This window comes from Mustelus asterias, chromosome 13, assembly GCF_964213995.1.
Source record: "Mustelus asterias chromosome 13, sMusAst1.hap1.1, whole genome shotgun sequence".
NCBI classification, from domain to species: Eukaryota; Metazoa; Chordata; class Chondrichthyes; order Carcharhiniformes; family Triakidae; genus Mustelus; species Mustelus asterias.
In genome coordinates this window covers 24,973,710-24,987,326 of record NC_135813.1, presented here as the reverse complement: position 1 = coordinate 24,987,326, position 13,617 = coordinate 24,973,710, and the positions used below count along the sequence as shown (strand labels likewise).

Genomic DNA, 13,617 nt, shown 5'->3' with positions numbered 1-13,617 from the left:
GCTCCGGTTTCCTCCCACAGTCCAAAAGACATGCTGGTTAGGTGCATTGGCCATGCTAAATTCTCCCTCAGTGTACCCAAACAGGCGCCAGAATGTGGTGACTAGGAGATTTTCACAGTAAATTCATTGCAGTGTTAATGTAAGCCTACTTATGACACTAATAAATAAACTTTAAAATCTGTGCTTTTCCGCTGTGTCCTATGTATCCATCTTCTTGTCCGATTCCATATTCAGCAATGCCTTCAGATACTTTTTGACCCTGTTTTCTATTTGCCTCAATGGTCTTCCTGGAAAACGTATTACTTAAGTTTTTTGCCAGCATCCTTTGTATGAAAATATTCTTCATGGCGACTACCCTACTTTTTTTTAAAGAGATTAAACAATGTCAATATTTAAAACAAAGTCATGATCAGCTTCGTCAATCTCTTTCAGGATTCTGAAAATTAAGATTCAGTCATTCTGAAGACTCTTATCTAAAGAAAACAAGCTCAACTAAATTCTACTTCAAACTTACATTCCTTGTCCCTGCATCCTGGTTAGTTGCCCCACAGCCCTTTAAGGCCAACAAGCCATTAAAATATTTAACCATGGCATTTGTCTAATTATAATTGTATGTTGCCCTACTTGCAAAGAATCATAGAATATCACGGCCCAGAATTGGCCATTTGCTTCCAGTTTGTGGTTACCAGTATCATCTCGTGCATCTCCCTGCTCTCCAGACTCTTCTAGAATGTTTTATCAAGCAATTATTTCATTCCCATTTTTAAAAGAGTTTGAGCTTTGTTTCACCAATAATTTGTGGCAGAGCATTCTACATTGTAATCACCACCTAGAAACCATAGGAAATAATAAGGAAATAAATCCTTTTTCATCTCTCCTGATACATTTTGCAATGATCCTGAAGCTCTGCCCACTTGTTGACTGTTGCTACCCTGTAGAAATAATATCTTGATAATTATCTTTTTTATATGCATTCATGGGACATGAGCGTCACTGGTTGGCCAGCATTTATTGCCCATCCCTAGTTGTCCTTGAACTGAGTGGCTTGCTAGGCTGTTTCAGAGGGCAGTTGAGAGTCAACTACATTGCTGTGGCGCTGGTGTCGCATGTAGGCCTGACCAGGTAAGGGTGGCAGATTTCCTTCCCCAAAAGTACATTAGTGAACCAGATGGGTTTTTCCGACAATGGTTTCATGGTCATCAGTAGATTCTTAATTCCAGATATTTTTTATTGAATTCAAATTCCATCATCTGCCGTGGCGGGATTTGAACCCGGGTCCCTGGAACATTAGCTGAGTTTCTGGATTAATAGTCTAACGATAAAAGCACTAGGCCACCACCTCCCCTATCTTCACCCATCATAATTATGAAACCTTGATTGGGTAACACTTTAATTCTTTGCAGCTTTGGTAAAAATGTCCAAAGCTTCTGTTCCTAATTCTATCTTCTCGTCCTTCACAATAACCTACTGAACCTACAAGGCACCTTTTCTATTACATTTGTATCCTTTCTGTTTGAGGGTGCTCCAATCTACACAGTAATGCCAAGTACAGTCTAATTATAGTCTTGCGTAATTCCAATGTTACCTCCTTTTTGTATTCTGTACTCCTGGACACACATCAAACCATTTACCTATTTTTATGGCCCATTGGCTTGTCCTCCATCTTTTTGGAACCCGTATACCTGTGCAATAAGATTTCCCTGCTCCAATTAGTTCCTTAAATGTTTGAGTTGTGTACTTCCTTTCCCTATTTTCATTTGCCAAATCTGTTACTTTGCATTTTTCTACCTTGAACAGTATCTGCCCAATCTCTGACTCTTTCTATAGCCTCCTAATCTGGCTATGTTCATCCATAGTCTTTCACAACCCACAGTAATAATAACTTACTTTGACTTGGTTTATTATTGTCACATGTATTAGTATACGGTGAAAAGTATTGTTTCTTTCACACTATACGGACAAAGCATACCGTTCATAGAGAGGGAAAGAAGAGGGCGCAGAATGTAGTGTTACAGTCATAGCTAGGGTGTAGAGAAAGATCAACTTAGTGTGAGGTAGGTCCTTTCAAATGTCTGATGGCAGCAGGGAAGAAACTGTTCTTGAGTCGGTTGGTATGTAATCTCAGACTTTTGTATCTTTTTCCTGACAGAAGTAGGTGGAAGAGAGCATGTCCGGGGTGCGCGGGGTCCTTGATTATGCTGGCTGCTTTTTCGAGGCAGCGGGAAGTGTAGACAGTGTCAGTGGATGGGAGACTGGTTTGAGTGATGGATATGGCTTCATTCATGACCCTTTGTAGTTTCTTGCCATCTTGGACAGAGCAAGAGCTGTGATGCATCCCGAAAGAATGCTTTCTGTGGTGCATCTGTAGAAGTTGAAGATGCGATACAAATGTTGGCACGTTTGTATAGCGCCTTCAACATCGTAAAGTGTCCCACGGCACTTCACGGGAATGTTAAAATTTGACACCAAACGACATGAAATAATAGGACAGATACCAAAAATGTAGGTTTTAAGGAGCATCTTGGAAGAAAGGCAGAGAGGTTCCAGAAATTAGGTTCTTCGGCAGCTGACCGCGTAGCTGCCAATTATCCAAGCTATTCGAGAGGTCAGAATTGGAGAAGTGCAAATACCTTTGAAGGTTGTAGGGCTGGAGGAGATTACAGAGATAGAGAAGAGTGGGGAGGTTGGGGAGTCATTTGAAATGAGGATTGGAACTTTAAAATTGAGACATTGTTCACTGGGGTCCAATGTAGGATGTGGGCAACAGAGTTTTGGATGACCTCAAGTTTACAAAAGGTAGAAAACGAGAGGCCAGCCAACAGTGTGTTGGAATAGTCACATCTAGAGGAAACAAAACATGAAAGAAAATTTCAGCTCTAGATGAAGGAGATGAGGCGAGTTGGGTGATATGTAATAGAGAGGGAATTAGACAATCTTGATGGTGACAGATATGTGATTGGAAATTCATCTCACCTAAAGTGCAATTTGGTGTCATCAGCAAATCTTAATATTGGTCGGTTGATGTCCAAGAGCAGATCATTTATGTTTGTATTAAATGAAAGCATCACCAAGACAGAACCTTGTAAAACACTACTTGCCACATGTTTCCAGCCCTTTACTCCCACCCTCCAGCTAGCTCTTTGTGTGGCTACCTCCTCTTTAATTCTGTGTCACCTTTGCTTTTTGTCTCTTACATTGTACTTTTACAAATGCTTTCTGAAAATCCAGATGAATCATTCATAACATCCACGACATTTTCTTTTTTCTGTCCACTGTTATTTCTTCAGTTAATTCTAATGTTGATCAAGCACACCCTGCCTTTTTGGCCACCTGTACTGAATGGCACTGGCTTTGTGAGCTTTGTAATGTGCATAGACGAATAGTTTACCAACAACTAAGTGAGACTAACTGGGCTATAATTTCCTGGCTTTTCTCCATCTTTTTTTCAAACAGCTCTAGCACAATTTAACCATTCCAAAGTATCTTGGAAAATTCTAGTCAGTCTGCTAATTCTTGATAATTCCTCAATGAACTAATGTAATCCTGCCAATTCTAGTGATTTTTCTAGCTTAAGTTCAGCTAATTTTATCATGTCCATCTCTTTTTAAATTGTAACTACCACCTGTTAGATTCTCAGTATCTAACTCCTTTATCAAAACTGAGGCAATGAATTTGCTCATTGTCTTCCATCCCCCCCCCTTACTCTTCACAGCAAGCTTTATCTCAACATTTCTACCTAAATCTCCCCTTGCCACTAATGTTTTGATAAATTCTTCAATTTATAATTTTCTGCAATTACTAGCTGCTCACAGTATGAACTCTCGGCCGCGAAAATCCTGGGTCCTAATTCTTTCACACTTTCTATTTGTTCCAATATTTCTCAATTTAAAAATGCGTTGTCTGCAACTTCAGAGTTTTAACCAGTGCAGATGACATCTTGGCAGTGTTAGAAGCTTAACAATGGTGGTCCATTAAGGATTATTTCTATTAGATTTATGATGACTAAAAGCAGAATGCCACCAAGCCTACTTAACCATTCTCAATTTCCCCACATTAAGCAGCAACCATTGATTCCCAAGACAAAACCAACAGATTTGTAAGTTCATTGAGAAACTTGCAGTGGCCCAAGCCCTGACCCAAATTCTGCTTGCCTGTAGGCTGGATGATATGATACAACGTTTTGTTATTTTACTCTGGGGCTGGGTCTGAAATCGGGTAATGTCACTGTACTAAATTAACTGATTAAGTACAGGTTTCGAGTGGCGTTCACACATACCATCTTTTGTCAACCAGAGTTTAGGGCCATGTTTTAAGACTGTCCAATGCACCTTTCAGAATATACTTAATATAAAACAGCAGTTGAGCTGGAGCGTGGTATATCCAGCCTGGTGTGTGTCCAAGCTGTAACAATTAAGGGGTTAAGATGACATCCTAAACGATGATTGAACCTCAAGTGGCTTGTAAATGTTGTTTTAGTGGCAAGGTTCTGTTGCAGTTCATAACTGGAGTGTTTTATATCATCAAACGGTTGAACTATCTCTGTACCTGTGATTGTTACAGGTGTTCTGTAAGTGGCCTTCCAAAGTTGCTGGAAATTGTCACCTGTTCAGTTTGAGTTAGCATATGTCCTAATCTTTTGATTTGATTTATTATTGTCAATGTATTCGGATACAATGAAAAATATTGTTTCTTGTGCACTATACGGACAAAACATACTGTTCATAGAGTACATAGGGGAGAAGGAAAGGAGAGGGTGCAGAATATAGTGTTACAGTCATAGCTAGGGTGCAGAGAAAGATCAGCTTAATATATGGTAGGTCCGTTCAAAAGCCTGATGGCAGCAGGGAAGAGTTTAAAAGAGTTTGGAAAAGAGTTTTAAAAGCATAGAACAAGAGTAAAAGATAGAATTAGAGGGCATGCGGGGGACAGCTCTGAAGAAGTCACCTCACTCCAGCACCATCTTAGTTCCAGTTAGTCAAAGTTTTCAAGTATATTTCATTGTACAATGCATGGTGAGTGGTCAAAGAATGGTTGAGACACACAGAATATTGCTGAGATAATTCTGTTTTCAGTACCTAAATTTAACTGTTAGTTTAATTTACAGTAGTTTGACCTCCAGTTGGATGTTCTAAGAAGTGATTATTTAATGGTTATCATTGTGTTTGAAACATTGAGATATATGTATTTTTTGGACAAACTGAAGTTTTCCTAAAACACTGAAAGGTATAGTCCTCAATAAATTTTACATGGATAGGTTTGCCACTTATAGTACCATGGTTTTTTTCTTATTACCTTTGAGTCATTTTTCTTTCTGAAACTGTCTCAGTCAAAACACTTCCTGGGTGGATTTTTTTAAAGACCTTCTCATAGCATATTGATAGAATTTCAGGTCTGTACAGAGCTGCACCTTTGCTGCCAGCTCTCCCCATGTTTTTGTGTAGTTTCATCACTAGAAAGAATGGAACTTTCATCCATATAGCTCATTTCACAACTTCAGAATGTACCAAAGTGCTTCACTACCAATGACAATTGGAGAGATGGTGGTGTAGTGGTAATGTCACTAGACTAGCAATCCAAAACCCAGGCTATTGCTCTGGGGATAGTGGTTCATATCCCACCATGGCAGCTGGTGGAATTTAAATTCAATTAATAAATCTGGAATTAGAAGCCCAGCCAACCCCTGCAATATTGACGACGAAACTACTGTCGACTGTTGCAAAAACCCATCTGATTCACTAATTCATAGAATCCCCACCGTACAGAAGGAGGCCATTCTTCACATCGAGTTTGTACCGACTCTCCAATAGATCATCTTACCCAGATCTTATCCTCATAACCCCACATATTTCCCCCACTAACCTGTACATCTCGGGACACTAAGGGTCAATTTAGCATGGCCAGTCAACCTACCCTGCACATCTTTGGACTGTGGGAGGAAACCAGAGCACCCAAAAGAAACCCACGCAGACAAGGGGAGAATGTCCAAACTCCACACATAGTCACCCAAAGCCAGAATTGAATCTGGGTCCCTGGCGTTGTGGGGCAGCAGTGCTAACCACCATGCTGTCCCTTTAGGGATGATGTTTAGGGTACAAAATCTGGCCTACATGTGATTCCAGACCCACAGCAATATGTGGTTGATTCTTAAGTTCCTTCTGAAATGGCCTAGCAAACCACACAGTTCAAGGGCAATTAGGTGTGGGCAACAAATGTTCTTTCCAGAACACAACATCCCGTGAAAGAATTTTTAAAAAGTGCATTTGAATTGTAGCAACTTTACTAGTGTAAGAAACAGAACAGCCAATTTACACATATCAAGTCCCTCGGAACATCAATGAAATTGATGATCTGTTTCAGGATTTGATTCATAGATAAATATTATTGGCTATGAGTACTTGCATGCTGTTTTTCAGGTAGTGCTGACGTCTCTTTTGTATCCACTTGAGAGAGCAGACATTCTCATCTGAAAGACTGCATGCTCCTCTGATAGTACCGTACCCCTTTAGTCATGCACCAACCTTCCAGCCTAGATTATGTACTTGAATCTTGAGTGGAATGTGAAGCCTTGACCTTCTATAGAAGAGACAGGAGTGCTATAAACTGAGCCAAGTCTGACCAGGACTAAACCTAATGAATTATTCAGATAACTATATATCAGTGTTCAAGTTTTTTTTGAGAAGCGTATGATGCCTAATCAAATACTATTAACTTCCCCCTTGTTTTATTTTTCTAGGAAGCTGAGCGGGCCATTCAGTGCTTAAATGGCAAACTTGCTCTCTCTAAGAAACTGGTAGTGCGTTGGGCACATGCACAAGTGAAGGTGAATACTGTTGCTAAATTTCTCAACTTGTCATAAATATATAAAAGAACTTGTTGATTTTTCAGAAAGGATCTGAGATTTTAAAATGCAGTCTTCTGGTTTTCTTTTCTGGACTATAATTTTATAGTCATTGAGTGCTTGCTTTAACCCTTACCCTGCTGAATGAACAGAAGCTCTATATGATTAGCACAATAAATGCTGTAATTTGTGCTTTTAAACAATCCAGACCTTTTCTTCGACTCTGGTGTAAGTATATCCTATATTTCAGGTTTTAATTTTGTAAGTTGTTCCAATGTCTATCCCAGGAGATAATTCATATTTAAACATCAGTTTGACATCCCAGTAGGAGTTTCTTATTTTCCCAACAGTATTTTACCTACTACAGGCTTCTTTCTTAACTGTGGATGTTGGAAGATTTTTGTACCTGAACATTTAAGTTACAAGCAATCTGTAGAAATGGGCCAGGCATCCTTGTCTAGGTTGTCATGGACAAAACACTGGAGGAGAGGCAGTGATACAGTTGTATTGTCACTGGACTAGTAGTTCAGAGACCCAGGCTTAATAGTGCTCTAGGAGCCTTGATTTGAATCCCATCGTGGCAGATTGAATAAAAATCTGGAATTGAAAGTCTAATGATGACCATGAAACCATTGCCAACTGTTGTAATAACCCACCTGGTTCATTAATGTCCTTTTGGAGAGAAAATCTGTCGTCTTCCCTGGTCTAGCCCACATGTGACTTCAGATCCACAGCAATGTGGATGCCTCTTCATGCCCTCTCAAATGGCCTGGCAAGGTGCTCAGTTGTATCAAACTGCTTAAAACGTCTTAAAGAAATGAAACCAGATGACATCAACCTCGGCACCAGAAACAACAATGGCTAAGTCAGCCCTATAGACCCTGCAATGTCCTCCTAACTATCATCTTGGGGATTGTGCCAAAGCTGGGAGAGCTGTCTCACAGATTAGTCAAGCAACAATCTGACATTTACAAACTCAACGGAATCATACCATACAGAAAATGTCCCAGACACTAGCAGCACCATCCCTGGGTCCCTGTTCCTGTCCCACTAGCAGAACAGACCCAGCAGAGGTGGCATTATACAATTAGGAGGGAGTTTCCTTGGGAGTCCTCAACATGGACCAACACTGGTTCTGAACCACATGAAGTCTCATGGTGTCAGGCAAAATATGGGCAAGGAAACTGCTGATTACCACTTACCCCCTTCCCCCAGCTGATGAATCAGTTTTCCTCCATATTGAGCACCATTGGAGGAAGCATTTGAAGGTGACACGGGTTCAGAATGTGGTGTCCATCACCAAGAGTGACATGGTGGTCCTATTACAGACCAACTGGCTGAGTCGTAAAGGACTAGCTGCTAGATTGGGTCTGTGGCAGGTAGTGAGGGAACCAACAAGGAGAAATGCAGTTAACCTCATCCTAACCAACCTGCCTGCCACAGATGCATCTGTTCATTACAGTATCAGTAGGAGTGACCACCGCACAGTCCTTGTGGAGACAAAGTTCAGTCTTCACATTGAGGATACTCTCCATCATGTGTGGCAGTACCATCAGGCTAAATGGATAGGTTTTGAACAGATCCAACAACTCCAGGCTGGACAACCATGAGGCGCTGTGAGCTTTCAGCAGCAGCAGAATTGTACTCCTCCACAATCTGTAACCTCTAATAACCAGGCATATGCTGCCGGGCGACACAGTAATTAGCTCTGCTGCCCCACAGTGCCAGGGACCCGGGTTCGATTCCCGGCTTGGGTCACTGTGTGGAGTTTGCACGTTCTCCCTGTGTCTGCGTGGGTTTCCTCCAGATGCTCCGGTTTCCTCCCACAATCTGAAAGACGTGCTGGTTAGGTGCATTGACCCGAACAGGCGCCAGAGTGTAGTGAGTAGGGGAATTTCACAGTAACTTCATTGCAGTGTTAATGTAAACCTTACTGGAGAACGATAACGCGAAGATCAGAGGCCGAATGCCCGTGACCGCTGAAGTGCTCCCCAACAGGAAGAGAACGTAAGCGTTCTCCAAGGCAGCCTTCATGACACACGACAGTGCAGAGTCGCTGAGCAGAAACTGATAGCCAAGTTCCGCACACATGAGGACGGCCTCAACCGGGATCTTGGGTTCATGTCACACTATCTGTAACCCCCCACAGCTTGTCTGGACTTGCAGAATCTCACTGGCTGTCCTGTCTGGAGACAATACACATCTCTTTAACCTGTGCTTAATGCTCCCTCCATTCACATTGTTTGTACCTTTAAGACTTGATTATCTGTAAAGACTGCATTCCAATCATTATTCTGTAAATTGAGTTTGTGTCTCTGTATGCCCCGTTTGAGAGCATTTCTCCACTCCACCTGATGAAGGGGCAGCGCTCCGAAAGCTCGTGGCATTTGCTACCAAATACACCTGTTGGACATTAATCTGGTGTTGTTAAACTTCTTACTGTGTTTACCCCAGTCCAACACCGGCATCTCCACATCTTGGAAACATTCCTTCACTGTCACTGGGTCAAAAACCTGGAACTCCCTCCCTACCAGCGCATGGTCTGCGGAGATTCAAGAAAGCAGCTCACCACCAACTACTCGAGCAATCAGTGATGGGCAATAAATGCTGGCCTGGCCAGCAACGCCCACATCCCATGAATGAATTAAAAAACGGGTAGAAGTTTATAACCGATGCAGTCATTGTGGAAACTTCTATCCAAAATATGCGGCTTTTGTAGTTCTGGTCATCTGAAAGTTGTGACTAACAAATTGCGCACTGCAGCAGTGCTTTATACTGACTCTGACACACTGCCGTCTGGTGGGTCCCGAAGTGTGTAAGTTAAGACAGGTCTCTCACTGTAATGAATTTTCAGATTAAAATGGTTGATAATAGCGATATAAGACCCTCGTCAGACCCCACTTGGAGTACTGTGCTCAGTTCTGATCGCCTCACTATAAGAAGGATGTGGAAAAGATTGAAAGGGTGCAGAGGAGATTTACAAGGATGTTGCCTGGATTGAGTGGCATGCCTTATGAGGATAGGCTGAGGGAGCTCGGTCTTTTCTCCTTGGAGAGACGAAGGATGAGAGGAGACCTAATAGAGGTGTATAAGATGTTGAGAGGCATAGATCGGGTGGATTCTCAGAGGCTTTTTCCCAGGGTGGAAATGTCTGCTACGAGAGGACACAGGTTTAAGGTGCTGGGGGGTAGGTACAGGGGAGATGTTAGGGGTAAGTTTTTCACACAGAGGGTGGTGGGCGAGTGGAATCGGCTGCCGTCAGTGGTGGTGGAGGCGAATTCAATAGGGTCTTTTAAGAGACTCCTGGATGAGTACATGGAGCTTAATAGGATGGAGGGTTATAGGTAGGTCTAGAAGGTAGGGATGTGTTCGGCACAACTTGTGGGCCGAAGGGCCTGTTTGTGCTGTAGTTTTTCTGTGTTTCTATGTTGAGGTAAGAAGGTGGGAATGTGTCAGTGTTTTGTGTCAAAGAGCTCTTTCTGCATGGTGGGTAGAGGGGAGGCGAACATGAAGGACGAGTGGTCTTTTACCTTAAATCTGATTTAAATCAGATTGAAGAGTTCTGGTTCTTAATAGGTTAACTCGGGGTTGAAATGGAGAAAGTGAGAGAGCAGCACTAGTTCCTTTCATCTGACTCCGACCAAAGATTGTTTTTGTCAAGTTCAGTATTGTTGATTGCAGTGGTCATGTAGGCTGATTAATTTATCGAACTATGCTAATTTCTGTTTTGAGTGTTGTCATAAATAATGGGGAACATTCTGTAGCTTTCTAATTATACCTTGGGTATGTTGGGGACCCTGGCTAGTTTCATGAAAATTGCCCGGGTGAGGAGCCATTAGCAGCTGCAGGACATTTCAAAAGTCCCACCTAGAAAGTAAGTTTGAACAACTGCCAAATAAAACATTTCCGAGGAAGCTGAACGTGATGACGCTGTTTCAGGGGGCTTTGCAACCTGGGACTAGGAGCAGAGACCCATCTTCCATTTTCAGGGTGGGAAATCCTACAGCTAAATTGAAAATTGCAGCATCTATTTTCATAACTATAGTAACCAGGCTGTTAAAACATTTTGCATAAACACTTTAAAGCATACATTTTAGTTGGACATATCATTAGGTCGCCTTTGTCCACTCATTAATCTATTTATTTTTTCTTTGTAAATGTTCCAAAATAATTATATTCAAAAGTAAGGATGGAGATAGTATTTAACACTAATCCGTACAAAAAGTGTCGGCATGACTAATATCCATTGTACAGTGGGGGATTATTTCAAGAACTGGTAGTGAGTGAGTTATCCTAGCTCTCTTTTGTACTTAGCTAATTAAAATATTTCATAGTACATTGGCATTATATGAAAGCAATGTAGAAATAAGTGGAAACATAAATGGTTTGGGTTGATATAATCTCCAGTGGATCGCATAGATAAACTTAACCAACATTATTTAACTCTATTTAGAATACACCTCTCATAACTGTTGAAAGTGAGGGCTTAATACAGATGATGGTTGTTTTTCTAGCGAGGACTATGCATTGTTTTTGAAATATTTGAACCAATAGTCCACTGATATCAGTACTGTCACTTGCACACTTCGGCAAAAGAGGGAAATTCAGCAGTAGCTTTGGTGAAGGGCTAGAGAATTCCGTCTTTGTATATCAGCATAATTCTTCAAATACCACCTCCGCCTGTCCCCAGTAGTATTTTTCTACAATCCATGGATCTCTCATTCTCTTTCATATCTCATTGTATCACAGAATAGAATATGCATGTAATGTATGTAGATTTGTAAATGAAGTACAAATGTTACATAATTGTATATTTGTGCACTGTATAAAATAGCATTGCATAGAGATTTGAATTGATCAAATACTCAGTATTTAAGAGTTAGGACTACCATGCCAGTTTGATGTCAAATGCTGCCTCAGAATCATCTGGTGTTTAATCCTGCACTATTGCCATGTAACTAGAAGTACATGAACATTATTCCACTCGTTCCACTCGGTCAACTTTATCTGAACATGCCTGAATAATATGCATTCCTGTTATGTGAATACAGCTTTTGCCAAAAACTTGGTGTTGGAGAACTCTTGGGGAGCACAAGCCGTAGATCAGGCATAGAGTGTTGTATCTCTGCTGCTGATCTGCACTCCTTCAAGTGATGCTTTCTTGCTGGAAGCACATTTGCTTTCCTACTTTTATATCACACATTTGCAGATCTTAATTGTTGCTGTGGACAATTATTTCATTCCAGCAATCCATTGTTTTGTCCATAAGTAGGTTGGTTCATGTTTAGCTATTCTTGTACCAAAGGAAATGTAACATACTGTTTGCACTTTGAAGAATTTACCTTTCTGTAAATGTTAGGGTTTGTGCTAGAAAGTTGGGTGACCACCTGGAAGAAACAAAGTGCTCTTCCACCAAAATATAACATATTCTTTATTCTTTAGTCAAGCCTTATTTATGAGAGTGGATTTCAGATTTGAGTTTTTATCTACTGATAGTGCTGATCAAAGGTTCGACCAAGTGAAAGTTTATCATCTTTATTTCTTCCACTTGTTTTTTTTTCCTCACGCAGAGATATGATCAGTACAAAAACGATAAGATTCTTCCAATAAGTCTGGAGCCTTCTTCGAGCACTGAGCCTGTGCAGTCTAATCTGAGGTAATGTAGAGAATGTTTCTCTAATCAGTTAGTCACAAGTATGTAAAGTCTGCAGAACTGGAAAGTGCCAGTGTTCAGTGTGCCATGGAAGATGGAACCCCTCAGTTTTCTTTTCATGCATACAAAAGATCTGGAGGCACAAATCTGATTTAAAAACAGGGCAACTCTTGCTGGTGCCTTGGCCTGATCATTGGCCTGATGTATTTACTTCCTGAGTATTTACAGCATTTTCTGATTTTACTTCAGATTTCCAGCATCTGCAGCATTTTGCTTCTGAATAAACGATGCTAAACTGATTCATTACAAATTGCAATATTTGTAATTGCATTTTTCTCCATTTCTCGCTCTATAGAAAGCAAAACTCCAGTGTTTAATTGATTAGCCTTTAACTTCCTGCAGAGTTTTAGTATAAAATAATTTTTTTTTAAATTTGTCACTCGCTGGGCCAACCTTTATTGCCCATCCCTAATTCTCCTTGAATGGTCTTATTCGGCCACTTCAGATGGCATTCCAGAGTCAATGGTGTAGTGGTATTGTCACTGAACTAGTTATCTAAAGACCCATAGAACCCGGGTCTGAATCCCACTATGGCAAATGGTGACATTTGAATTCATTAATAGTCTGGAATTAAAAGTCTAATGATGATGGGTTTCCCCCAGGTGCTCCGGTTTCCTCCCGCAGTCCAAAGATATGCAGGGTAGGTTGGTTGGCCAAGCTAAATTGCCCCTTCGTGACCCGGGATGCGTATGTTAGTGGGATTGTAACACTAACGGGTAAATATGTGGGGATAGGGGGTTAGGGCCTGGGCGGGATTGTTGCTGGTGCAGACTCGATGGGCCGAATGGCCTCCTTCTGCACTGTAGGGTTTCTATGATTCTATGACCATGAAACCATTGTCAATTGCCATAAAAACCCATTTGATTCATTAATGTTCTTTAGGGGAGGAAATGTGCCATCCTTACCTGGTCTGTCCTACATGTGACTACAGACCCACAGCAAGGTAGTTCACTCCTAAAATGCCCTCTGAAATGGTCAAACAAGCCAATGAGGGCAATTCAAGATGGGCAACAAATGCTGGCCCAGCCAGCGATGTCCCACATCCCATTTTGAATAAAAGAAATGT

General features: G+C 41.2%; 1 protein-coding gene across 1 annotated transcript in view; it reads left to right on the top strand.

Moving 5' to 3' along the window:
• The window catches only part of rbm18 (RNA binding motif protein 18), a 44,794-nt gene that overhangs the window by 24,826 nt on the left and 6,351 nt on the right, over nucleotides 1-13,617 (top strand). The window contains exons 4-5 of the mRNA XM_078226571.1: nucleotides 6,734-6,820; nucleotides 12,409-12,494. Of these exons, the coding sequence (XP_078082697.1) occupies nucleotides 6,734-6,820; nucleotides 12,409-12,494 (173 nt within the window). The remainder of the gene's footprint in view (nucleotides 1-6,733; nucleotides 6,821-12,408; nucleotides 12,495-13,617) is intronic.